This window comes from Leptinotarsa decemlineata, unplaced genomic scaffold (genome assembly GCF_025532065.1).
Source record: "Leptinotarsa decemlineata unplaced genomic scaffold, Ldec_3_MD MMD2_tig00002082_RagTag_RagTag, whole genome shotgun sequence".
Classification (NCBI taxonomy): Eukaryota; Metazoa; Arthropoda; class Insecta; order Coleoptera; family Chrysomelidae; genus Leptinotarsa; species Leptinotarsa decemlineata.
In genome coordinates, this window is record NW_027412573.1 from 6,916,736 (window position 1) to 6,943,968 (window position 27,233).

The window sequence follows — 27,233 nt, forward strand, 5'->3', positions numbered from 1 at the left end:
ATATTGGTCCAAATTATGGAAGTGCTAGGAAGGCAGAGAATATGATGTAGGGCCCCATCCATTTCATATGAATGACCTCTATTGAGTTGGTACTATGAAAGAATAATCATAGGTCATCAATTTGTGAATCCTCGAACTAGCACAGACTAATGAAAACGAAACGATGGGGCTACTGTTCTGAACAGCCTAAGCTATTAATGAAGAATTGCTTTCATTTTTGAAACTCACGAATAGTAAATCATCCCGTGTTATGAATTGGGGTTGAATTCATAAAATTACTCGGCACTTTATCAATTATGCTCTTGAAACACATTTCATATTCCATTTTCCAACATGATATAAATTTATTTACTGTGAAATATTTTTTTTTAACAATATGTAATGTAAACAATCAAACAGTCTGAAAATCTAAGATAAGAGCGATTAAAAGCGAACGTTAACTGTTTTTTGTCTTCATTTTACACTTATAAAAGAAAAAAACTATACAAAGTTATGTGTTCCACCACGTATTTTGTTGATGACGCATGTGCATTCTTTTATCGTTCAACTTGTACCTTACGTTGAACTTTATACCCAATGTTCTAAAGTTGAACGTCATTATTCACTGAGCAAACTTGAAATGAAACTTTGTATGTAATCATTCTGTAGATGTCGAAATTATCAAATAATCAAAATCGTACCAGTTCTCTATCTTGGTTTGGATACTTAACGAAATTGAGCAGGGTCATTCTGCTAGGAAGTTACAAAAGTAGACAGATATTGTCAGCTATTTCAGATGTCTGTTACATGACACCTGTGTTACTATATCTACAATTCTTGTAGTTCTAATAACGGCTTCTAGTAAGTCTACAAAACACAATAACCCCCAAGAACTTCGTCTTCGGGTTGAAACCATTCCAGTGGAACAATTATACTTCACTGAATAAATTACATTAGAAACAGCATGTATTTCGTCTGAGACTACCCTTACAATCAAATCTGTAGATACTCATAAAAGCTGAAAATGGGTCTGCATTTGGGTCTGAAAGGATGTTTGTTATGAGGAATACATATTTCATTATCAATTTTTTGGAGTTACCATAGGAAGAAGCAAACCAAAAAGCCTGATATCCATCTGGGCCATGAAACTTAGACGGTATTCACCATGAATTGGATGAATTGTGACTTTAAACTCTTTCAACTCTGCAAATTCTATCCTCGATCCTGAGAAGAGAGTGATTCAAAAGGTGGCATTTTATACATCGTACTCTTTGCTCGTGGACTCATGTAAACTTGAAATGAATGAATGAATTGTTGAATAGTACGAGATTAGTTCTTGTAAGCCATACCTTTCTTGAATTTCAGGCAGCTTCCGCATAATGGTATCATTAATGACTTGATCTAGGATAGTCTTAGGTTCCTCCACTGGCAGGAGAAGGGTTTTGCCTAAATGTTGGTTGTACTGTAAACACCAAGCTTCTATTACACTTATGCTGCAATACTGTTTGATGGTATCCGCGGATAGCCTCAGCCAAACCCCATCGTCATTATGTATCTGAAAAATTAAAAGAGGCGTGGAAACTGTTCTTCAATCCCCATTATTGTCATAGTTACCTCGTCGATGAAAGCTATGGTGCCATTAACGTGTACAACTCCAATTTGCTCGCTCTGCAACGAAGGGTGAGCCCTGACCCTAAGACCTGCTGAGTTCTTCGCTACGAATTTCCGTAACTTACTAGGTTGGTGCTCGGATTTCTTGGCGATATTTTGATTGGGTGGCGTCATACCTTGAGGGGGTTCCTTCACTTCGACTTTGAAAATCTGAATATACCCATTTAATTGATAAGATCCGGAGACCGTCGTGAAAGTACAAAAAAAAATCACCCTAAATATTGCCCACCCCAGACCTACAAACTATCAACATTAGTACAAGTAAATGGAACCAAACTGTCATGCAGGGTATGACTCTCTGGAAGTCTCGTGCAAAATTGAATTAAAATCGAATTATGAAGTTATGTACACGAATTTAAACAGATAGTAAACAAAGTTTTTTAGGTGCCGGTTCGTCCATGGATATTGAAATAATTTCCACTTCAAAGTTTTTTTCGATGGAATGAAATGTCAGCAAAATTAATATTGAGAATAGAATAGAGTAACTGCTGAATAAGATTTCAACAGTGGGCAATTTCAATCAATATTGATTGACGATATTCCCTGAAAATTTTAAAAAGGTTTTTGAAATTGCCAAAGCAAATTTATGATCACTATTATCCAAATGTTTAGTGATGAGTCGATTTCGATTTGGTACCAGTTTTTCAGAAAGTTCTCAAGGTTCTGAAAGAGTTTTGTTCATATATTGAAAATTTTCATAGTAAAAAAGTTAATGAGAAGAAATGTCATATAATAGTTATTTATATATCTAGAGAATATATTAGGATAATCCAAAAGTTTTGTCTGTTTTAGTATCATGTATTTTTGTAGCTCCATATTCAAATTTTTTGCCTCTTTTCAGCTTCATATGATGTTGTTTTATATAGCATATAATATATATCATATAATATTTTATATTATATGATATATAATAGATATAAACAAATATATTACAATTAAAAGCAAAAACATAAAAACTAACAAAAGTTTTGAAGCAACCTAATAATAAATATGGAAAATATTCGAGTGTAATAGATTACAAAACAGCGAGTTTGACCGGAAACTTTATAAACTGCCCGAGATTATAAATATCGAGTTATGAACTTGGTTCGAACAACGGGTTATCGTTCACTTTATCTGTTTGTTTTGAAATGTAAAGCTTGAAAGTATCTTGAAGAAAACTTTTTGACTTGCTACGTCTCCATCACCAAACAAAAAAGAGAATAAAACACATCTATAGGTGCGTTTTGATTTTTTTTAACCCCTGATTTGTTGTGGTATAAATGTCCTCTTTTGTCGGTTGGAGCGCTATTGTTGTTTAGCATTCAATATATCATTTTGTGCTACCACTAATAAGCAATAGGCAATTTGCATTCAGTCTGTGCGGTATTGTCGGCTGCATAGCCAAAAGGGCAATATTGGCAAAGAAACTACGTTTGACGTGGATCCGGAGCACTCCACTGGAAACTGGAAGGACTATAAAAACACTATCTACCCTTTTTTATAATATCGTACGTTTGATGCGAATAAAACTCAGGTTTGCAGTGGGGAACAAAATCATTTCCATCGACACTTCACCAATTATTACATTTCGTAACAGCTGAAGTTATTTTGAATGACTTCGGGAGTAATCCAGAAATATAAGCTAACTTATATTTCCTATTTATATAGATAGGTTTGTATTAGTTAGTACAGGGGAATGTAACTTTATTTCCAAAATGTATTTCTGGATATTAACAACTTATATAGTTTTAGTTCTGTCAAACTCTCGTACTCTCGTTGGTATCATATCTGATAAACACCTTTGACCACTCAAATAAATTGGCCAAGTCGACCGGATCCACATCTGTTTCATTTGCTCCTACAACCCCGAAAAATTCTGAGATAACGAGATCCATATAGCAACCCACCCTGACATCAAACTTGAGTTTATTTTGCCACAGAAATTTCGTTTTATATTGATATTTCAGATTTAATTATGAATTTTAGAATTATGTTGTATATTTTTTCATTGAGTGTAGCTAAAAAGACTCTTATATTGGTTGGAAACGAAACATTCGGGAAAAGTAAATTATTTAAGAAATCCGACCGGTACAGTTCGAAGTTGGGACATGTGAATAGGATGTGATTTAAATCCGCTAAAAAAATGTCACATGAGCATAATGGATTCACATCAATGCCTATTTTTGCTAGATGTGCAGAAAACTTACATTGTGCGTTTTGTTCTCCCTTATCTTATTGAATCGTCCCCGCCAAAAGTTATTCTTCATCACTCCAATACATATTTTGATTAAGAACAGATATTGAATAACTTTTGCCAGGTATGACAGATTTGAAATAATATTAGTGCAAAAAAACGCATCTTATGGTGGAGTGCACATTTCAAATCATTCTATGGGGATTCGCATGATACTGTTCATTGCTGTAATATTCCCTTCGACTGAGTTATGACGAGATGATTCCATCTCATAGTAATAATTTCACTTATGCTCATTTCTGCTGTGATACTTTTGTCACTTTATGTTTGGGTTAATCACATTTGAAAGAACTATACTACAACAATGGATTATGGTTTCAGTTTCCCTTTTTTCTAAGAAATTACGCCAGTATCAACTGATAGTGGAATAAAACAACTGTAGATGATTTAACCTTTTCCGAATGAACTTAGTTTTTGGGCATGCCTTTTTAACTCACCTCCTCCATATCGTAGCCGTCTATATTAACCATTATGGAGTAGCAACCAATTGAAGCTGGAGTCCAAGTGGCACTGTAAGAACCATCTGAGTTGGATCGAACTAGCATATTTTCGCCAGACCTCTTCACGGGAGGGGACGAATACCGAAGTTCTTCGAAAGAGTAATTTTGGAAGGGCTGAAAATATTTCAAATACATGGTATATTTCAAGTATTAAGTTTACTGTGTATTGCAAACATACTGTATTTATCATAATATATTGTACTTCCAGAGCCTAATCACGTTGCAAACTGAATAATCAAGTATTTGAATATTCAGTTTGCGAACTAAACTTCTATGAAGAGGTGAAATACCTTGGTACTACCCTCAACAGGAAGTTAACATGGAACTCTCACCTACAGAGTAGAGCAAAAAGAGCATATGTGGCTAATGAGCAATGTCAGAGGTCAGTGGGATACACATAGGGTCTTTCACCCCGTGTGGATACCTGGATCTACATTGCAATACTAAGACCTATGTTAACGTACGGAGCCATTGCATTAGACCAAAAGTTCCACAAGCAACGGACATCCAAAAATTATATCAAATACAGCGATTGGCTTGTTTAAACATCACAGGAGCCAAAAGAACATGAATGGGTCAATGAGGCTAAGCCTATGGCGAGAAGCGCTTACTGCGCAACCTCTGCTGCTGGCAGCTAGTGATGCAATTGAACCCAGGTTTGTGTTTAATAAACCCTAAAAAATACAAATGAAACAGAACACAGAGTCAGATGCTACAAATGTAATACGCATATATACAGATGGCTCAAAAACCAAAGAAGGCTCAGGATGTGTAGTTTACTCCAGATCACTATGCCTAAGGATTAAGTGGGGAATGGGAAAAACTATCAGCGTGGTTCAAACAGAAGTGGCTAGTATCTCAATCGCCACAAAACAAATAACCAGGAAAGAAATTTCTGGCAAAAACATAACAATCTGCACTGATAGTAAACAAGCCCCATTAGCCTTGAACAGACAACGTGTTACCTCAGAGCTAGAACTAGAGTGCCACCAAGATTTATCCAAAACCTCGGTAGATAATAACATTATCCTGAGGTGGATTAAAGGGCACGACAGGAGTGAAGGTAATCGCATTGCCGACTCTTTAGCCAAGGAAGCGGCTGGACTAAGAATTTTAGGACCCAGTGACACCCTGATGACTTCAACAATTGCGGAACTAGCCAAACGTCGCACACATACTCGATCCCTAAAGAGATGGAATGGGATCAAAGGATGCCGTCTTGCCAGGATCACACTGGGCGACCTGGAAAGCTGGCGCCGAAGAAATATCTGGCGAAGACCAGGAAAAATCTTCGCTTAACAGTAGGATTTCTGACTGGCCACTTTCAACTAAGGAAACACCTTCATATTATGAGGCTAGTGGACACACTGTAATAAACTCACTTCAGGTTCATTTATAAGGAACGGAATGAAACGACTTCGTAGAAAAACTTCCTCTATTCAGAATAACTCAAATTGATCTACCTTGTTTCAATTACATGTTTTAATAACATAAGATCGGCATACATCGAAAAGAGCTGTCCTGGCACGTATTAGGTGTTCTAATTAGAATATTGTTTATTTCTCAATTTGTTATTGTTCCACATTATTTGCTATACCAGTACATCTCCCCCCGATGACGAAAAAAAAAATTTTAAACAATATTTTTTTTTTTTTTTCATTCAATAAACAATTTTGTCCTATTTTTGTGTATTTCTACCAGCTTATTATCTATTCTAACTACAACATTTGGATCTTTATCTTCTACTATAATATAAGGACCTTTGAAGATAGGATCATACTTATTTGAAGATGTGTTCCTTACTAATATCTTATCACCTATCCTAACATTAACAGGATTAATTTTAATATCTAGTTTTTGTTTTCGTAACGATTTTGATACCATTAAATTATTTCTCGCGTCATTCCAAGCTGTTTGCAATCTAAATTTTAACTGAATTGGGTAGTCATCGAAATTATATACAGGGTCGACTTGTGTAGCAATGCTCGATGGTACTCGACTCATTTTGCCGAAAACCAATTCGTATGGACTATACCGAGTTTCCGTATGCACTGTATTATTATATGCAAAACACCAATATGGTATCCATGAGCTCCAGGTGTCTGGATGCTCTGATGCATGTATGCGTAAATAATCACCTAGATTTTTATGTGTGTTTTCCAATGCTCCAATGGTTTCGTGATGATACGCCGTTGAATTCAGCTGTTCGATTTTTAGCAGTTTGCACGACTCTTTGAAGGTCGACGCTAGAAATTCAGTGCCTCTGTCTGTCACAACTTGTTCTGGAATACCAAATCGTAAAATAAAATTTTCTACGAATGATTTCGCGACTGTTACTGCCTCTTTATTTTCTAATGGATACCCTTCTACGAATTTTGTTAACTCACATTGCAACGTCAAAATGTATCGGTTATTTTCCCTGTCTTGGTCTAAAGGGCCCACCAAGTCAAGAAAAACTTTCTGAAACGCTGAGGTAGCCGTTGTGGTTATTTTCATTGGTTGCCGATGCGGTCTTGAGTACTTATATCTCTGACAGTCATCACAACGTTTTACAAAATTTTCGATATCCTTTCGGAGACCAGACCAAAAGTAAAGTTTTCTAATATTGTTATACATGCGATTAATTCCAGCATGCCCTCCCGTTGGTAACATGTGGTAATCGTTCAAAATTAATTGCTGGGTTTCCTTCCTAGTTATGTGTTGCTGAGCTTTTATTATATTTATTTTTATACCTGCCTTTCGAATTTCATTGGGAATTTCCAAAATGTTTTTTAATAACGATGCGCATCTATCTTCTTTTACTATAACTAATTCTGGAATTCCATATTCTTGGCAAATTTCCTTCAGGTCTCTCAACGATGCACCGAATGCAGTCGCTGATCGAGATTCATCCTGATTCATATAAATAGTATTTGCCTTTTCATCATATAATATATTCCCTTTTATTTTACACTCAGAACGTTTTTTTCTTTGAAACTCAACTTTCGACAAAGGATACAACTGAACAAATTCTTTAGGTGGTTTCAATAATTCTACGACACCAGGATGATCAGGCCTGTTATCGAAAGAGATATTGGACTTTTCCCGTGAATTGTTGCCCAATTTCTTCGTTTGTGCCCTTGTCACGACATTCATGACTTGACAGGAATTAACTGACATTTCTTTCAGTTCGTCGGAGTCAATTTTTATACGACTTAATGCATCAGCCGTTACATTATCTTTTCCTTTAACATAACTTATTGTAAAATCATATTCTTCTAGTGTTAACCTAAATTTCGTTAGTCTACTTGAAGGATTCGTCATACCGAAAAGATATAATAATGGTTTATGGTCTGTAAGGATAGTGAACTTTTTCCCGTAAAGATAAGGACGAAATTTTTTCACACTCCAACAAATAGCAAGTAATTCTTTCTCTATCACACAATAGTTGACTTCAGCTTTATTCAGCGATCTGCTGGCGAACGCCACCGGCTTATCATCTGAATTTGACAGAACTGCTCCGATAGCCAAATTTGAGGCATCGGTACGTAATTTAAAAACGTTTGATTCCGAAAAATCAGGATATGCGAGAATTGGTGGTTGTACCAGCGCCTGCTTTAGCGTTTCGAATGCTTTTTGACATTCTTCGCTCCAAGCGAATACTACACCCTTTTTTGACAATCTGTTAAGCGGTGCTGCGATATCCGCGAAATTCTGAATGAACTTCCTATAATAGTTCGCAAATGCTACAAACCGTTTAGTTTCATTCGAGTCTTTTGGAACCGGAAATTGCTGTATAACACGTATTTTTTCAAAATCTGGAGATATTCCTTCAGATGAAATCACGTGACCCAGATACAATATCTGTTTTTTCAAGAATTCGCATTTGTAAGGATTTAGTTTTAAATTGACCTGTCTCAATCGCTGCAAAGTTTTTACCAAATTCCGATTATGAACTTCCAAATTATTCCCGAAAACTATCAAATCGTCCAAATAAATGAAACATCTCTCATAATTTAACCCTGACATTGCTATGGTCATCGCTCGAGAGAAAGCACTTGGACTCAGTTTCAACCCCATCGGTAATCTCGTCATTTGATACTGACCTTTATCGGTTGTGAAACTTGTGTAAGCTCTAGATGTTGCATCCAATTCAACCTGATAATGGCCCTGAGATAAGTCAAGATGTGAGAAGTACATCGCTCCGGAGAGTGAGTCTAAAATTTCATCTATGCAAGGTAATGGAAATTTGTCATCCTCAATGCGTTTATTCAACAGACGGTAATCGATAACTATCCTCCATTGTTTATTACCCTTACTATCCTCTTTTTTCGGTACTATTAACAATGGTGCCGACCATTCGGACCTTGTTTCCTCTATAATTCCTTCTGACAGCATGTTGTCAATTTGTTTATTTATTTCCGCTTTCTGCGAATGCGGTAACCGGTATGGTTTTACGTATACCGGAATGGCATCCTTTTTTAAATGTATGGTCTGTTTACAGACATTTGTCACCGTCAGTGGGTCATTTTCAAAGCGAAATACGTCCGCATATTTTGCACAGATTTTATCAATAGCTATTTTTTCCTGCTTATTAAGACCTTTGGTATTTATGGAGTTGAGTAACTTATCTATACGCTCAACTGAAAAGTGTGTGTTTCCAAAAGTATGAACATCAAATTCTGAAATATTTTCAGTTTTGGGCCTAAAATTTTTCAAGTGTACCTCTTTATCCGTAATATTCAGAATTTTAACAGGTATAATGTGGTTGTGAGGCTTTGCGATAATTCCCGCAGTATAAACACCTTCTGAAATTTCTTCTGGTATGATAATACAATCATCTGAGTTATGTACTTGCAAATATTTAATAATTTCGCACCTTGGTGGAATCGTTATATAATTTTCATACTTGGATTGCAGTGGAATCGACAGTTTCCGATTGTTTATATATATAGAGAATGTGCATAATTCGTAGTTTAATATTGCAGAGTGCTTGACAAAGAAATCTGACCCAATAACACCATTCATATCACTACCAAAGTCATTCACCACATGAAATTCGTGACCTATCTTAACGTCAGATAGTTCTAATGTAATATTAGCCGAGCCTTGCGTGAAGACAAAACCCGCTATGCCGTTTATTTTGATTCTATTTGTCGTATCAACAAACTGATTTTTATTTATACATGATGTAAAAATTACGCTTACCGAAGCACCCGTATCCAATAAAAATTTCAACTCACTTTTTCCGTTTTTCATACATACATAATTAAGACCATTCATACTTAAAACCTTATAATCACCTACATTCTCACTGACTCGACCGAAAAAACTGATTAGCTTGCGGGGAAGGGTTGTTTAATTCAGCATCCTGAGCGTTTTCCATAAAAAACCCTCTTCGAGATGGACTGAAAGTTTGGTTGTTGTGATTATTCCAACGCCCTCTAAAATTTCCGCGAAAATGTCCCTGGTTTCGACCCCTAAAATTATTTTTACTATGCAAACTACTTCCTCTGATCTTATTCGATTGTGAGTTATTGAATTGTCCGGTACTGAAATTTGGTCTTCCCCTATTATTCTGCTGAAATCCTCGACTCGTACGGTTGAAATTATTAAGTTTTGAGTTCCCTCGCATGTGAAACACCTGCGAAGAAGAGGTTGCACCTCCCGTACATTCCTCATCTACAGCTCCCGTTATAGCATCTTTCAAAGCGCTATAGTTCCTAGCTTTTATGACAGTTCCCAGATCGTGACTTCGCAGTCCGTTCGCGAAAGCATGAATTGCCAGTTTTTCGTTCGCAACTTTAAGAATTTTCATTGCCTCGACATTTCCATCGGCTTGCGCTATTGTCAAATCGACCAGTAATTCCTCGATTGATTTACCAAATTCATTCACTGATTTATGTTTTTGTTTTGCGTTATGTAATTCAACTGATAAACTTGCGGCAGAATGCTTTGTCAACAAGTGTGTTTTGATGTCTTTAATTAAATCAGTATTAGACGGATATGACGACTCTAATCTCATCTTTGCACTTTGTGACAATCTAGTTTTAAGGACATAGTTTGTTAGTGTTATTTTTCCATTATCGTCTAAAAGACTATCGTATAATTCAATGGCATCTATTAACTGTTTTACAGATTCCTCCGAATTGTCGGTTATAGGCAATAAGCTTGACGCTATTCTGAGATCAAATTTTTCACCCATTATTGTAAAACTTCTAGTAATTTCTGTAATATTAGCTAATCTAGTCTCTAAGGTATTTCGAATATCGACTAATAATTTGTTTGAAGATTCAACATATAACTTAACTTTTTGAATTATATCTGCATCTTTAGGGCCCGCATTGAATTTATTTTTCACTTCATTTAACTCTGATTCAATCCTATTTAATTCTTCAAACTTGCGATTTATAGCTTTTAGATCGACTCGCCTCTCTTTGCTATCTTTATTTAAATTCCTATTAAAAACTTTGAGTTCTTCAAACGAGTATCTAAATAAGTCTATGATGCTCATTTGCTACGCTAAAGACGAAAATAAATCGATATATTGATACACAAACTTATACTAAATAAATACGACCTTAAAATGTCTTTCCATGTGTCATCCAATTTCCACTCTACTTGTTGTTGGTTTTCACTTTGGAATGCGTGAACCACCCATGAAATTCGTTTTCTTCTCACTCCTTACGCCTATACCAACTCCTGACTCCTCGTTATCTCTCTTCTTATCTTCTTTTCTAATGATTTCTGGCACCTCTTTATTAGAAATGCGCCGAGTGCCAAAATGAAACAGGCGAAAGCTACTATGCCTAGTACTTCGGAAACGGAGAACCCATTGCTAGCTGAAACTCCACCACTGTTCCCGGCTTGGCTTATGATTACTTCTTCTTTACTCTCTGTGGATCCCATGTTGGAAGATGTCAAATGCAACTCGTCTCTATTTCTCAGTATCTACCCGTTAATAACATACGTGGTAATCCTGGAATCATCCTGGCGGGATCGCCATGTAATAAACTCACTTCAGGTTCATTTATAAGGAACGGAATGAAACGACTTCGTAGAAAAACTTCCTCTATTCAGAATAACTCAAATTGATCTACCTTGTTTCAATTACATGTTTTAATAACATAAGATCGGCATACATCGAAAAGAGCTGTCCTGGCACGTATTAGGTGTTCTAATTAGAATATTGTTTATTTCTCAATTTGTTATTGTTCCACATTATTTGCTATACCAGTACAACACATCTATGCAGGATGTGTGAACAAGAAGACGAAACTGTCAGGCATGTCTTATGCAAGTGTCCGGAGTCGTGACCTACACCTGCAGATATAAAAGAGATGTCTCCTAGTGACCTGTCCACCTTCCTGGAAAGGACAGGACGGACGATGACCTAGGAGGACAACCCCTCGGAAGGATGTACAATGGGTCACATGTGGCCTTAGTGCTGTGGGCCTACACTCACCCTCCCTACTCTACAGATACAGATAGTGCTAACCAGTAAAATCGATCGTATCAGAAAAAATAACTGGCACTGCTGCAAGACGTTAATCATCGTGCGTGTTTTTAACATGTGGGTCATTCACATTTCTCGCATCGAGAGTGTTGGGAATTGAATTATGTCACCAAAGGATTATCAGATCAGCAGAAATATCCTACGGTGTCTAATATACCTATTTGCAGGTGTCTGTCGTCTGAATCATCATATGAGAGCGCGATGAAACAGCGGAGCACATACTTTGTGCCTACCTCACCGCGAAACGAATCAGGTTTTCAGTGTTTGACAAACAACCTTTGTTGATAAACTGGACTCATTTGGTAGAGTTTGAATAGATATCGAACTACGTTACACCTCAGCACCTCAGAACCTAACCTTAATAAAGATGAAATATGTAGCTTACCTTCATCACCGTAATCGAATGAAAACACATCTTCTCTTTGACGGTCGGCTCGTAGGGGTGGTGCAGGGGCGGTGGTGGTAACCCGCCAAACGTCAGCAAGTCCGGCTGACTCACCCTGCGCATCTTCCTGCCGGTGTCGCCGATGTCCTTCTTGTCGAACGGCACGGCCTTGACGTCGATCTTCATGTTCGGCACGTGGACCATGTCTCCGTACTGGTCCCTCGTGAGCACGGTGATGATGGCCGGCCAGCCGCATCTGAGGTCTTCTCGGGCGTAGAGCACCTGCGACTTTGACGGATCCGCTCTGCTGCCCGGCTGCAGCCACTGCGCCAGGCGGCCGCCACTTGAGCCGGCAGCGCAGTTGACGAAGTCTCTGAGGAAGAGCCTCTCGTTCGAGTGGGCACTGAAACAAATTTTGCGATGAATCGAGGAGCGTAAACGTTCACGGATGGAGATAACAGATAACAGTGTCGCGAATATATTTTCAAAATTTGATGACTTTGGCCTGAGATTTTTATGTATGACGTTTCGTCTAGGACTGCGGTTAACAACGGTTATCAAAGCCAATGAAGCAACGGGTAACGAGTATCCCAAGCAAAAAAGTAGAAACAGCCATTAAAAAAATGTGTTATTTATATTCTGCTGCAAAAACTAGAAGTGTATGGCTTTAGAGATATATCTTTGAAATGGTTCAGATCATACCTGTCAGAACGTACTCAGAAAGTCAAACTCCCGGACAACATATCCCATTTCCAGAAAGTTACTTGTGGTGTTCCACAAGGATCGGTTCTAGGCCCGATTCTCTTCTTGTTTTATATTAACGACCTAGCCCGCAATAATATGACGGCAGAAATAGGTAACCCAATTCGCTGATGAAACTACATTATTTTGGCATCGCAAGAATGAAAGGGAACTGCATGATTTGATCAGGATAGATATTATAAAAATAAAAGACTGGTGTGATGCTAATCTTTTGTCATTTAATATCTCAAAAACTAGCATCACCACCTTCAAGTGCTCCACACTAGATATCTACCTGGGTACTCAATTAATAGAAAACAAAATGTCAGCAACATTTCTGGGATTACAAATTGATAAAAATTTGGATTTTGAAGGTCACATAAATAACCTATGTAAAAAAATTTCATCAGGATGCTTTGCAGTCGGAGTATCAGCAAATGAATTGGGCACTAATATGGTAAAAAATGTGTACTTTGCTCTCATCGATTCCCATCTGAGATACGGTATCTGTTTTTGGGGAACGTGTTGCCAATACATGTTTGATAGGGTGTTTGTACTACAAAAAATAGGAATTAGAAATATGTGTAGAGTTGGATTCAGGGATTCCTGAAGACATTTATTCAGAAAGCATAAAATCTTGACCTTGCCTTCCATACTCATATTGGAAATGTTATGTCTGGTGCAAAAAAAATACAGGACGGAAATTTTCATTTCACCACGACGAAATACCAGAAATAAGCTCAATATAGGTTTACCGATTCCAGTAACATCAAAAAGTGAGAGGTCTTTCATATATAATGGAAAAAAATGTTTAACCATTTGCCAATTGAGATCAAAGGAATAACATGTACCACTAAATTTAGAAAGTCTGTAAAAAAAATTATATTCAGACAGACATTTAAATTATATAAACAATTAATATTAATTATTGTGTTTCAGTACCTACTGGTATTTAAACTGTGTGACTCTTTAAACTTTGTGTTTAATGTTTACATTTAGCTCTGAACTGTGTAGTTGAAAATGTTTACGGAGTTGATACTCACTGTTATTTTCTATGCATTCACTTTTATATTTTTATGATTTATAGTTTTTATATTCTCATTTATGTGTTGCGTGAGAATATTCATTATTATTATTATTTATTTCAATATGTAGCATATATATTATTACTTTCTGACTACTTTTTCACCCCAAAATGCTGAAATCACCAAATATTCAAATATTACTTTCAATTTGTATAACTTATATTCTCTAAAATAATAACACTTTTGACAATAATATTTAATCTTCGACAATATCTTTTAAGTTGTGTATCTTATATTTCTTAGAATAGTAACACTTTGTCAATGATATTTCATCTTCCACAATAAAGTACATTTTGATTTGATTTGATTATACTGACATATTTGAAAGATAGTCCATCTAATGACGTTTTGACAGTAATTTGATAAGGCACCGTTTCATCAAAATCAATGTGTTGAAATACAGTAACTGCATTTTGACAAGCGAATGTCCTACTGTAAAAATAATACCTAAATGAAAACACAGTTTATACGGTGTATTTACTGTATTTCTGAATGTTTCCATTGTTTACTTGGTCCAAGTTTTCGACGATTGATATATAATTTGAAACTAAAACACAATATGTGAAGATATGCTTCAATTACTTATAAGAAAATAAATATTTCGAAATGGAATCTCGAAACATTCAACTCTTCTAACGTACCTGCACAGCAGGCTCGGGTAAATGCCTGCCGGAAAACAACTACTTTCCCAGCAAAGACCACGGTGGATATTGAATTGTATTCGACAGACATTTATGCAAGATATTTCACAGAGGCTAGTCTTGCAGATGTTTCTAGTCCATACAACAGCAAGACCATGCTGAAATCAATCGAGTAGATCACCTACAGATCGATTTCAAGGTACCTAATACTTCCCATCGGTGCAGAAAAGGTCCCACCCAAGAACCAGTCAGAAGAGAAAGATTTTTAACTAGTAACAGCTCCATTCCGTGTGAACAAAGACACCTTATTTATCCAGCAGCAGTAATCAGACCATACCTCTGCTGATACAACTCATATGAATATTTAAATGAAATAAAAGTCACCATTACAATTGAGATATACAAGAGACTGAAACGCAAAAATGAATTGCCATACCTTACTCATTCACATAACCTCACCCAGTGGCACCTACGACCTGATGACTTCGACAATTGCGGAACTAGCCAAACGTCACACCTATGCTCAATCCTTGAAGAGATGTGATGAAATCAAAGGATGCATCCTGGGAAGCTGGCGCCGAAGAAATATCTGGCGGTGACCAGGAAAAATCTACGCTTAACAGTAGGATTTTTGACTGGCCACTGTCAACTAAGGAAACAGCTCCACAATATGGGGCTAGTGGAAACACCTCTATGCAGGATGTGTGAACAGGAAGATGAAACTGTCAGGCATGTCCTATGCGAATGTCCGTAGTTATCGTCAATAAGAGAGTGTGTGTTCGGCGAGTCTTGGACTACATCTGCTGATATAAAGCCTCCCTACTCTACAGATACAGAACCTCGCGAAATAAGACTCCATCTTGAATATGTACCAATAATTTATATGATATTCATTTATTTAATTCTGATGAAAACGTTATTCTGAATTTCAATGAAATCGAAAAGAATACGCGACGTATTAGTGATACATCTTGGTGAAATAAGCACCGACGACGATGTACGCATTGGACGCCCCAAAAGATGCAACACTCGGCTGGCAAGATTATGGTATCAGTATTTTGGGATGCGCATGGTATAACATTCATCGACTATCTTGAAAAGGGAAAAACCATCAACAGCGACTATTACATAGCGTTATTGAAGCGTTTCAAGGACGAAATTGCGACAAAACGACCCATTCGAAGAAAAAGAAAGTGCTGTTTTATCAAGCCAGTGTACCGTGTCATAAATCAATGAAAACGATGGCAAAATTGCATGAATTGGGCTGCAAATTACTTCCGCATCCACCGTATTTTCCAGATCTGGCCCCCAGCTACTTATTTCTATTCTCAGACCTCAGAGAATGCTCGCTGGAAAAAAATTGGCGTCGATGAAGAGGTAATTGTCGAAACAGAGGCCTATTTTGAGGCCTAAAACAAATTGTACCATAGAAATGGTATCTAGAAATTGTGTAACCGCTATAATCGTTGTGTCGCCCTCGAAGGCAACTATATTGAATAATGAAATCTAATTTTATTTAAAAAAAACTCTGTTACTCCACAAACTTTTCAGCCCAACTGTCATGTGCATTGACTGAGAGAACGAAGGTTAAATCTCGAAGTATCAGCAAGTCTTGGTCGTTGCTAGTTCTACTGGTTCGAAAGTAGTTGGATGATAGTTATCCAAACCGGTAGACAGGCAGACGTGATCCCTCAGAAGAGCCCACTAGATCACCTGATATGAAGCCTTCAGAGGTTTTTGAGGAGATACGCTACCGCAGTATATTTCAGAACTCGAGGATAAGAATAGATGTGCTTTCAACGAAATTTATCCACGAACATGAATTTGTAAACAGACTTCATTATCGTCAGCCAGTGAATGGTAAATCAATCGAACATTAATTGGAATACACTGGAATGAATTTTGAATATTTTTTTCTTGAAATTATGATATTTATAGTTTCTTTGCAGGTTCTTAAAATGGGTATAACGTTGCTTACTTCTCTAGAAAACTGAAATACCAATCAAATAAGTTATCCTTCTCTATTTGAAAAAATAAAGTTGATAGCGCTCACTCGGAGGCGAGTGATGCAACGTAATACCTTTATTTCTACGGATGCTATACAATGTGCTACTTCTCTCATCGCTTTCATACGTTCAAAACGAAAGATTCATCACACAGTGAGAAATATCCGCTATTGCAGTGAGAAATAATTTCTCACTGTTATCACGATAACCCAAGTCAGTCATGAATTGTTACATGTCAGATTGATATGACACGTTCTCCATGTTGACAACGCTATGCCGATGATTCGCGTACGATATCCAAGTAGCCCATTGTCGGCGTTTCCATAACAACAAAACCGAAGCACTGCATAATTATTGCTGTCAACCTACCCAACGAAAATAGTTTTGTTGTTGATTGTTATAGTATAAACAGTTCAGATTTATTAAATATTGAATATAATGGAATACGAAGATTTAAAGTTGGAAACTACACCTCCAGAAATTATTTAGAAAGCAATAGATGTTTGCAATAATTTGCTACCGAGCGCATCAAGAGAAAAATATGAAATCGCTTACATAAACTTTATGGACTGGAAAATGAAAGCCAAGGTAGATTCTTGTTCCGAAAATACCTTGTAAGTTTATTTTCAAGAGTTGTCAAAAAGATTGAAATCATCAACATTATGGTCTCAGTACTCGATGCTGAGGAGTACCGTAATTATTAAAAACAACAATAACAACTTACGTAAAACTACGTGCATTTTTAAAACGCAAATCTGAAAAATATGCTCCAAAACAGTCAAAAACATTAACTTCTGAAGAAATTCAACATATTTTAAAAGATGCACCTGATGAAAAGTATTTGCTAAAAAAGATATAAATTGAAAATTTTTAAATTGTTATCGAAAAATGAATGTTTGGTTTTGATTTCAGGCTGCTTTAGCTATTGGCCTTACAGGGGCATGCCGTTGTGATGAACTTCGAAAATTGAAAACTGATGACATGGAAGATCTTAATTCGGCCCTTTTAATAAAATTACCCGATAATAAAACCAAGGTTCCTATTAATTTCACAGTCACAGGAGAATTCTATCAAATTTACAAAAAATATGTGAAGCTTTGACCATGCACAAATGAGTTTTTTTTTAAATTACAAAAATAGCAAATGTACGAAACAGCCTGTGGGGATAAATAAATTTACAGAACCGTGAATTAAATACTGGCCACTGTTTCCGAAGGTCGTCTGCGACTAGTTTAGTTAATGCAGGGGCAGATCTTTCAACTTTAAGACGCCATCGGGGGTGGAAATCCAGCAATGTTGCTGAATCTTATATCGACAACTCCATAGCTAACAAAATGAAAACTTCAAAAAGTATAGCAGAATCCATTCAGCCTCCAGCGCCATTAGAACTTGAACACAAGCTGTGGAAGCTTGCTACGTTTCCTTATCAACTTCAACTTTGAACGCAGTTAATATTTCAGTAACCGAAAACATGTCGCAACAAAACAAGCTACCAGGAATTTCTTTACAAAATTGTTCAAATATAACTATTAATTACTATTTTGAATAAAATATAAAAATAATTTAATGACATACAAGTATTATTATATATGTCTTTTAATTTTCGATACTTGAAAACAACGCAACCGTAGAAAAAGTACAGTGTACAATGCGTGAGAAAATGACATATTTCTCACTCGCTTGATTTGCGTCACTCGTCTTCGGCTCGTGCCAACAAACTTCTGCGCTCGTGAGGAATATGTCGTTTTTCTCACTTGTACAATATACCATTCTCCGACCTTTACATCTTTGTCCATTTGAAGGTTAGGAAGGGGGGCCTATTCACGTCCTCACTCTATACTACGGAAGCGCAGAAGGGCCATATATTTTTATTATTTGTTTCTTGGAAATTACTGGAAATTTAATCTCAAAATTTCGAATTTTATCTCGAAATTTCAACTTTAATCTTGTAATTACACTTTAAACTCGAAATTTCGACTTTAATTTCGAAATTTCGACTTTAATCTCGAAATTTCGAATTTTATCTCGAAATTTCGGCTTCAATCACGTAATTTCGAAATTACGACTTCAAACTTGAAATTTCGACTTCGAAGTTGAAATTTCGAGATAAAAGTCGAAATTTTGAGATTACAGTCGAAATTTTAAAAATATGTGGCACTTCTGCGCTTCCGTACTATAGCATATAATTCCCTGGAATTTGAGCTCCTCCTCCAATTTCCTATAAAATCAGTTCCAAATATCCCGGCACGAAAAAACAAGTCAACGTGTTCTAACTCTTGACGATGCATATTAACTGGGCAAAAAAAAGATTAACACAATCTAAACTAGTCACCAAGGTCGGGTATCAGATAACTAGAAGCGCCTACTTCGCAATTAAACAAAGAAAGTGACGAACCACCGCACAGATGACTGATCGCCACAAGAAAACACGCTATTATGATGATAGTTTATATTTTAATACTCCCTCATAGTTTCCAGAACCAGTATACGATGCAACAAGGCCTGCTGTATTTCAGTGAGATCAATTTGTCATTACGATGACGTTGAACCTATTTCTTTGGTCATACAGGCCAGCACTTCCCATTCACATAACAAAGACCGATGAAGAACGCTGATAATCAGAAGAAGACAGAGTACTGGTACAGCGGGGTGACACAGGGTCGGATTCCCAGTTTATGTTGTGAATCGATGATAGGAAAAATTTAACCGACAGCTGACTAGCTCAAGAAAAATCGTAATATTTGATTGGTTTACAAAAATGTACGGTAGACAGAATGGGCAATGGCCAGTCAGTACCGCTTCCTAATTGCGTACAAAATTCGAACCGTTTAGAACTCTTAATTGCCTTCCAGAGACCATGTATGTGGCTTTTCGTGTACTGCACATAAGTCCGAAAAACACACGTTAAATTTGGGTGTTACTATTTTCCATCGCTCACTTGCTCAGAATTTCGCAAAAATGCTTACAACGATCAATACCAGCTTTATTCAGGAACATCAACATGAGTCACATGGTGGCCGCGGAAGTGGACGGACGTGCTGATAACGCCCGTCCACAAGGAAGGTACGCGGATGCCATGTGCTATCGTGGGGCTCGTTTTTGTGTTGTGAAAGTCCATTGTAATGAATATTGAAATGTGTGAAAGTTTTACAAAGGTGAGGTTTAAGAGCCCCTTTATTCACGCCGGTATCCAGGCCGGGGTAGTTCGGATAACCACGTAAAGGGACCATGTATGTGAATTAAAAAATCTGAAGGTCTCCCGAAGAGGAGGCGATAATAAAAAAGTACATTGTTTTTTATTATAAAAAGTGTGACAAAAAAGGGTGGAAACATTGCTTCGAGCAAGACTGCTGCGCCCCCCGACGAAGCTACTGTCAAATTCATGTCAATTTGATAGGAGGAGCCTGGACAAATGCGCCCGAGTGGGAAGCAACGTTCATTAACTTAGAGAAAGAGCTTATTTAGTTCTTGCAATTACTGTATCACATACGGATGGAAAGGGCAATTGTACGCTCATTGTAGTAGCCAATTTTCCTGTATATATACCAAGCAATGCATTTCATCCCATTGCTACCTCTATGGATCTACTATAGTGTCAGATTTTATCTCTATTTAGTTTGGTCCGATGTAGTTAGGAATCACACGTTAAAAGGTAAGACCTCGTTAGTCCTTAGCTCGCACAAGTTTCTCAACTTCTGAGAGTTGTCGTTCGTATGGGGGCGGAAAAACAGATTTTTTTAAACAGTTTCATGAAATTTTGTGTCTTATTTGCGAGAAATGTGTTTAGTGTCTAGTGAATAGCATTTGTCTGCATACCCTGGAGGGAATGTCAAAAATACATTTTCTAATTCATTTACATCTAATGTTCTTTCTACCCTATTTAATCAATCATTTTCATTCACTGTGATGTATTGTACAGCAATATCCTTCAGAGCTAACTTGTGATTTGTAATCATTTACTTACTTTATTTTTTCTCTTTTTATATACCTTTCATTTTTTTTCTCTTCAAGTTAATAGGTTAAGTTGTAAAGCAGCGTAAGCTGAACTTCACCTTTCATCGGCAATCTTGTAACTTATGTACGATGGATGAAGACCACTTATTATCATAATTTTTTTTACCGCTTGTCAGGCCCTATCCTCCGTAGCCCCGATACATTTGGGAGAGCGCGCCGGTATTATCAACCAACGAGCACTCTCCAAACCGTGCGGTAAGTGATCATTGGGACCGAGAATAATGTGCCCTGAGCAAGCGCAGTGATTTTTGCCTTAGTGCGGTAAGCCGGTATGATTTTGAGATTCGAGAGTAAAGAGGGCATCATTCCATCAAGGACTCCAATAATCAGAACAACCATCTTGACAGAGAATAGAGTATGCGGAGTTCGAAGAGAAAATCTCGATACTTTATTCGTTTATGCTCGAGAAGGACTACATCGGGTTTATTAGCTTGTATGAGCCTGAGAGTGGGGAAAGAATAGTTCCTATAAATTCGGCACTTCTCGTTCCCCACAACGGATTATTATTATAAATGATAATAATTTGTGTGGGAAAGTAACTTCCTTGCATGATTTACACATCTTTGTATAGAGTTACTTTTTTTTGAAATTGATTGCTTCATTCCTTTCTTTTTTTGTATAAATATGGAAGAGTAGGAAGCTAAACACTTTCTTTCTCAGAGATAGAAGTCTATATTGGACAATTGTTAACTTGCTGAAAATCCTGACTGGAAAAAATATAAAACCAGAATTGGGATAGCACTTTCCATCTTCATTGCATTAATAATAATCATTCAATTTATGTAAAGAAGTGGAAATAATATATTTTAATATTTTCAGCAACATAGCAAGGTTTTTTATTTTTTTCGCCGAGTTTTATATAATGTGTATTATGATGATTGATTCATTAATGTTTCTTTTCCAAGTTTATTTCGATTGAAAGTCTGAAAGTATCTTTGTTCGTCATTCGAATAATCTGATTAAACGTTTGATAAACAAATGTTTTTTGTTGGTAATTTCTTTCGATGTCTTTATCATTACTATTAAATAATTCAAAACAATAAAAAGCCGTAGATTTCACTATTTGTCAAATAGAAACTATATACAGTTTTGTTTCCAGTATGTACAGTACAGTTTTACTGTGACATGGAATCGGCAACACTGCCTAGAACTGAACTATCAATGGAAACTCCACTAACACAAAACGCCGGCAGGCAAATCTTTCGATCGTTCGAAATCCGATTACGGCCCTGCCCCTGGTAGTTACTGAAAGAGAGACAGACATGCCTGCGGTTCAGAGATCAGTAGCTTGACTCAGTCAGCTTGATCTTAGTGGAGGGTACGGTAGTCGCGAGGTTCGAGAGTTTAATCACAGAATCGTTCGCCGGAAAAGAAAAACAAATCATGAACCAATTAAAACGAGTTCTAAATCGAAGGTCGCGATAAATCCGCGTTTGCAATGCTTTTCGGATCACAGGTGTAAGAATGTGTGTAAAATATGGATGTGAGATGGTTCTCTTTGCCGCGGTTGATTTTATTTTTTTGTGGATTTACGTCCGTTCTGTCTCAGAGAGGATTCACGATCTGTGATCTGCCGGGATGTGACTGCATAGTCAAAGCAGCTTCTTGGAAGGTCGTCAACTGCAGTTTGTTAGACGGGCAGGCAAGTATACACGTTTTCACATAGGCACAAAGCGATTTCCTTCAACTTACTATAAATAATTTAATGACTAATGCCTCTATTCTACGGGATTCAGCAACAGCTGTTGTGTAAACAGGTATATTCTTGAAATGTATCTCAAGATTCTGGGGTAAATTTTCGTTATCTGGACACCCGGCGATTTTGAAAAAATTTTTGACTGTACTTACGTATTTTGATGCGTAGATTACGAATCCGAAAGAAAAAAGCGGCGCTCTCCCTTATTTAAAAAGTTACGGCCCTTCAAAGTTCAGAAAAGGGCAACTTTTCAGCCTTCTTTTTCACTAAATAAACTATTTAAAAACACAAGCATTTATTCACTAGGTCACCTTTACACCTTATTCCTCCTTCTTTAACACTTTTCACTTCAATAATTAACATTTTTCTTACAAAAATGTTAAAAAATGTACGGAGCTGCTTTTTGGTTACATATCACTGTATTTTACGTTTTTAAGGTTAATGATATGGTTGGTACGACTGATGCAGTCCATATTCCTGAAGTAATTCAAATGTTTTTTACCTTCATTCTTTAGATCGTAAATTGGTTTTTGGTGGTGTATTACGAATTTGAAATAGTAGGCGACGACAAATACCAACCGCTTTTTTCTGAAATGTCACTAGTAACTAACCTAAAAATAGAATAATGTCACCAGGAGAAGCATTCGTTTTTAAATTAAGTTTTTTATAAGAAAAATGTTGATTATTGAAGTGAAAAGTGTTAAAGAAGGAGGAATAAGGTGTAAAGGTGACCTAGTGAATAAATGCTTGTGTTTTTAAATAGTTTATTTAGTGAAAAAGAAGGCTGAAAAGTTGCCCTTTTCTGAACTTTGAAGGGCCGTAACTTTTTAAATAAGGGAGAGCGCCGCTTTTTTCTTTCGGATTCGTAATCTACGCATCAAAATACGTAAGTACAGTCAAAAATTTTTTCAAAATCGCCGGGTGTCCAGATAACGAAAATTTACCGATTCTGGGAATATACCTACCTCTGTACCCCTGACTTCGCGAAGATAGTTTAATCTTTATTTACCTGGAGGAACTTTCAAATAAAGACAATGGAAATGTTGCACCAGTAGAGGACAAAGTAATTATGTAATAAAAATTGTAATAGAATCAACGGGAATTTATGAGTTCTTATTAAAATGATTTTACCTTCTCTGGTGTTCCAGAGAAGGTAACAATTAGGCTACGTGAATTTTCCTTTTACGCCGTAACCTCCAAATAATTTCTCAGTCTTATTATTTTATCAAACATTGCCTAATTTTTTTTTGTGTTATCTCCTGTATATTCCTAACTGACAAAAATCAAACATAAGAGCTGCACCTTTTAACAACAGTGTTCAGCTGTGTTCACTTTGATATGAGAAACGAATAGGTATAGTAATTCTCACTTCCTAAAGTTTCACCAAATATAGTTGTGATTCATGAATTTTGAATCACATCCTATATTTGAAAAACTATGACCGAAATCAAGCAGCCGTGAACATGTGTCTTTCATAATAATAATATTGTTTATTATGCATAAAAAATACATTTATACATAAAACGAAAAGGGTTAGCCAAAGGCTATCTTCCACCCCACCCAAAAATTATACAGTGAGTGTAAGAAATTATTTATAAAAATACTTATTTACTGTCATAATAATCATAGAGAAGAGAAAAAAATAATAGATTATATAATTGCTAATAACTCTTAATATTCTTAACATTATTTTGGTCAATTTAACAATTTCATACATTGAATTTTATTTTTTTTAAATTAGCGCTAAGCAGTGAGCATCTGTGATTTTATTGATGAATATTATGATTTAAAAGGGGTAAAATTTCATAAGAAGGGACTATATAAGAAAAACATCTTTGATATTTGGAAGTACGATGTCTAGGTATGTTGAATGAGTTGATTCTCAAATTGACCATATGTATGTCAGAATGCCTGCTTAATAAACTATATAAATAACTAGGTGTTTCAGTTTCAAGCAACTTAAACAAAAAATTTTTATCAAATATTGGACCCTGTACCTCACATTCAGCTCCTTCATTTTTGACAAAAATGGTGTGACATGTTCACCATATGGTATACAGCATACGAATCGCATGCAAGCATTTTGTATACGTTGTAACTTCTGCTTGCAGTTATACCTAACCTGAGTTTCATTTCTTCTGATAACTGATACTTGAATTATTTGTATAGCGATTTGAGTTTGAAGAATGATACTTTGAAAATGTTTGTCACATGTTCATGGAAAGACAAAGAACTATCTATGGTTACGCCAAGATTGGATTGATTTTCAGTCCATGATTCTCCGAGTATATAAATATTTTGTGCAAATCTGTGTTATATTGGCCACGCAACTTTCTGTATCTGTGTTATGAGAAGACAAATACAACTGTATATCATCTGCGTATAGATGTACTTGACAATGTGATGAGAAAGTGGGGTAATCAAAAATAAACACTGAACAAACATCAAGGGTCCTAAAATACTTCCCTGCGGTACACCTGAGATTGTTTCTTTTAGGGATGACCATAAGTAATCATCCAGTTTCAAGCTGTAATCTCCAATGAATTTATCAGTTCGTAAATTTTTAGCAAACATAATGTTGTTTTAGAAAATTTGTGACACGTGTTTTAAATTTTCAACTACAATTTATGTGCGAGTCTCATTATAAATTCTTTGAAATACATTTTTTTGTGGACGAATCAATACTTCTTGCTGTTTTAATGAGTACATAACCTTCTACAATATGAAAAATGAACATAAAATTTGACTACAAATTGAAAAAAACAATTGAAAAAAAAATTGTACTGAAGAAAGCTAAGTAATAAACATTTGGTAGCGCATTGTAAAATTTGATACCTTTATGATAAATGGAATTTTGCCCAATATTTGTTTTCATTAATATAAGATTATCTGACCATCTTGTCGAAGGTTGTGTTGGTCAACATTAATTTTGAAAGTCAGATTTGAATGTTTGAGCTTATTTTTGACCAAATCAATCAAGGTAGGAACATGATTTGTATTTATGTAAGTTTGCCATTTTTTGTTTTTTTTTGTTTTTTTGTTCATTATACATGCTGATCTTAGGCTCCTTATAGATTAATTCGAATATACACTTCATAATTGGTTTCAATAAGGAATTTGTTGTCATTTCCCATACTGATATTAGATTGAATAATAAATTAATTTGAGATATTGCACTGATACATTTCTTATTATGAATAAAATTCCAATTATGGGATGAACTTTCCTGCTTATTGTTTCAATATCTTGAATGATTTTCATCCAGAATGAAATCAAGAAATTATCTTTAATTTCATGTACCATTGTAAATTAAACTGGTGTCATCAGCAAACATTTGTAATTTACCAAATAAATTTACTGTAGCCAAAGAGTTGGAATAAATAATAAACAAAACAGGTCCCAATATTGATCCTTGCGGTACCCACATGTTTTTTTTTTATTATTCATGTCGCCAATATAAACATATTGCTTCCTATTCAGTGAATGATTTTGAAACCAATTATGAACTGAAGCTATAACACTTAGATTATGCATCATTTTCAGAAGAATTTCGTGGCCCGCAGTGTCAAATGCTTTCTTTAGGTCTAATGAAAGAACTCCACATTTTTTGTTGAAATTCAAGTCTAGCTGAAATTGATTGTGGCATCTAATACGGCGAACTTCATGTCACTATTTTTTCGAAAACCGTATTGCCAATCGCATAATAATTTTGACTTTTCAAGATATTGCAAAATTAAACCGGTTAAACTAAAATTGGCCTATGATTTGTCATTTTGTCGTTTCTTCCTGCTTTAAATAAAGGTTGACCTCAGAACCGCTTCCAGATACACACCTACATGAATATTGGAATTTCGCTTGTGAAATTCTGCTTGATGAAGCTACTATATAGCGAAACACATGTCGCGGTTTTGTAAACGTTTTATAATAATAATAATAATGGTCTTTATTATTTCCAAAAAAAAGAACATATTTATCATAATTTTTACCTGGAAATAATATATTGGAAATAAAAAGCGAAGTTCAAATCATTCAGCGAGAATATCACTGTAATGAAAATAAATATCAGTGGTAAGTTTTAAATAATAATATTTTCGAAATAATTCCGTCTCAAAACACCAACTAGACGTCAGCAAACGCTCTTGCTTCGCTTTCATTGGCACAGGAAACCAAAATTTCAATGGGGGATCAATTTGTTCTCATCATAATTGAACTTCTTCAAAAAGCTTATCTGTTGATATGCAAAAATGTTACCTTATTGCTTTTTGGTAGGAGTGGCGGCTTATGAGAAAAACTATGCAATTCAATTAGGTGCTTTTCTGCATTTTCAAACCTTCGAATGCAGAAAAATTCTGAAAAAGGAAAGAGGATCAGGAGAAGACAGAAACTATTAACGCCATATATGTGACTGATTGCAGACCAAAAATACAAAAATATTTACTTGAAATTTTCGGTGCCTATAACATATATGCTTCGTTCATCATCGGCAAAGGTAGCCACGAGGGGAGAACAAGGAATGAGGTTAGGAATCACACGTTAAAAGGTAAGACCTCGTTAGTCCTTAGCTCGCACAAGTTTCTCAACCTCTGAGAGTTGTCGTTCGTATGTGGGCGACAGCTGATTAACGGAAAAACAGATTTTAAACAGATTTTTTTAAACAGATTAGATGTGCTCTCACTATCATAACGAAGTGGCAGTGGAAAACTTTTCCTTCAGTGTTAGTAGGCTCGTCATCACTGATAGTACCTAGCTAGGGAAGTTTGCGAATCTGGTTCAACTCAGTACAC

The 27,233-nt window shown here is 36.0% G+C and overlaps 2 protein-coding genes across 3 annotated transcripts in view; one reads left to right on the forward strand and one right to left on the reverse strand.

Annotated features, from left to right (window-relative positions):
- Window positions 1-27,233, reverse strand: part of hiw (MYC binding protein highwire) — a 216,379-nt gene that overhangs the window by 49,376 nt on the left and 139,770 nt on the right. For both annotated transcript variants that reach the window (XM_074176913.1, XM_074176914.1), the window contains exons 27-30: window positions 12,267-12,669; window positions 4,324-4,500; window positions 1,594-1,800; window positions 1,329-1,534 (exon numbers count right to left, since the gene is read on the reverse strand). In XM_074176913.1, coding sequence (XP_074033014.1) covers window positions 1,329-1,534; window positions 1,594-1,800; window positions 4,324-4,500; window positions 12,267-12,669 — 993 coding nt within the window. The remainder of the gene's footprint in view (window positions 1-1,328; window positions 1,535-1,593; window positions 1,801-4,323; window positions 4,501-12,266; window positions 12,670-27,233) is intronic.
- The window catches only part of LOC111510876 (uncharacterized), a 65,717-nt gene continuing 60,519 nt past the window's right edge, over window positions 22,036-27,233 (forward strand). Inside the window, exon 1 of the mRNA XM_074176915.1 lies at window positions 22,036-22,395. Within this exon, the coding sequence (XP_074033016.1) occupies window positions 22,231-22,395 (165 nt within the window). The 5' untranslated portion in view covers window positions 22,036-22,230. The remainder of the gene's footprint in view (window positions 22,396-27,233) is intronic.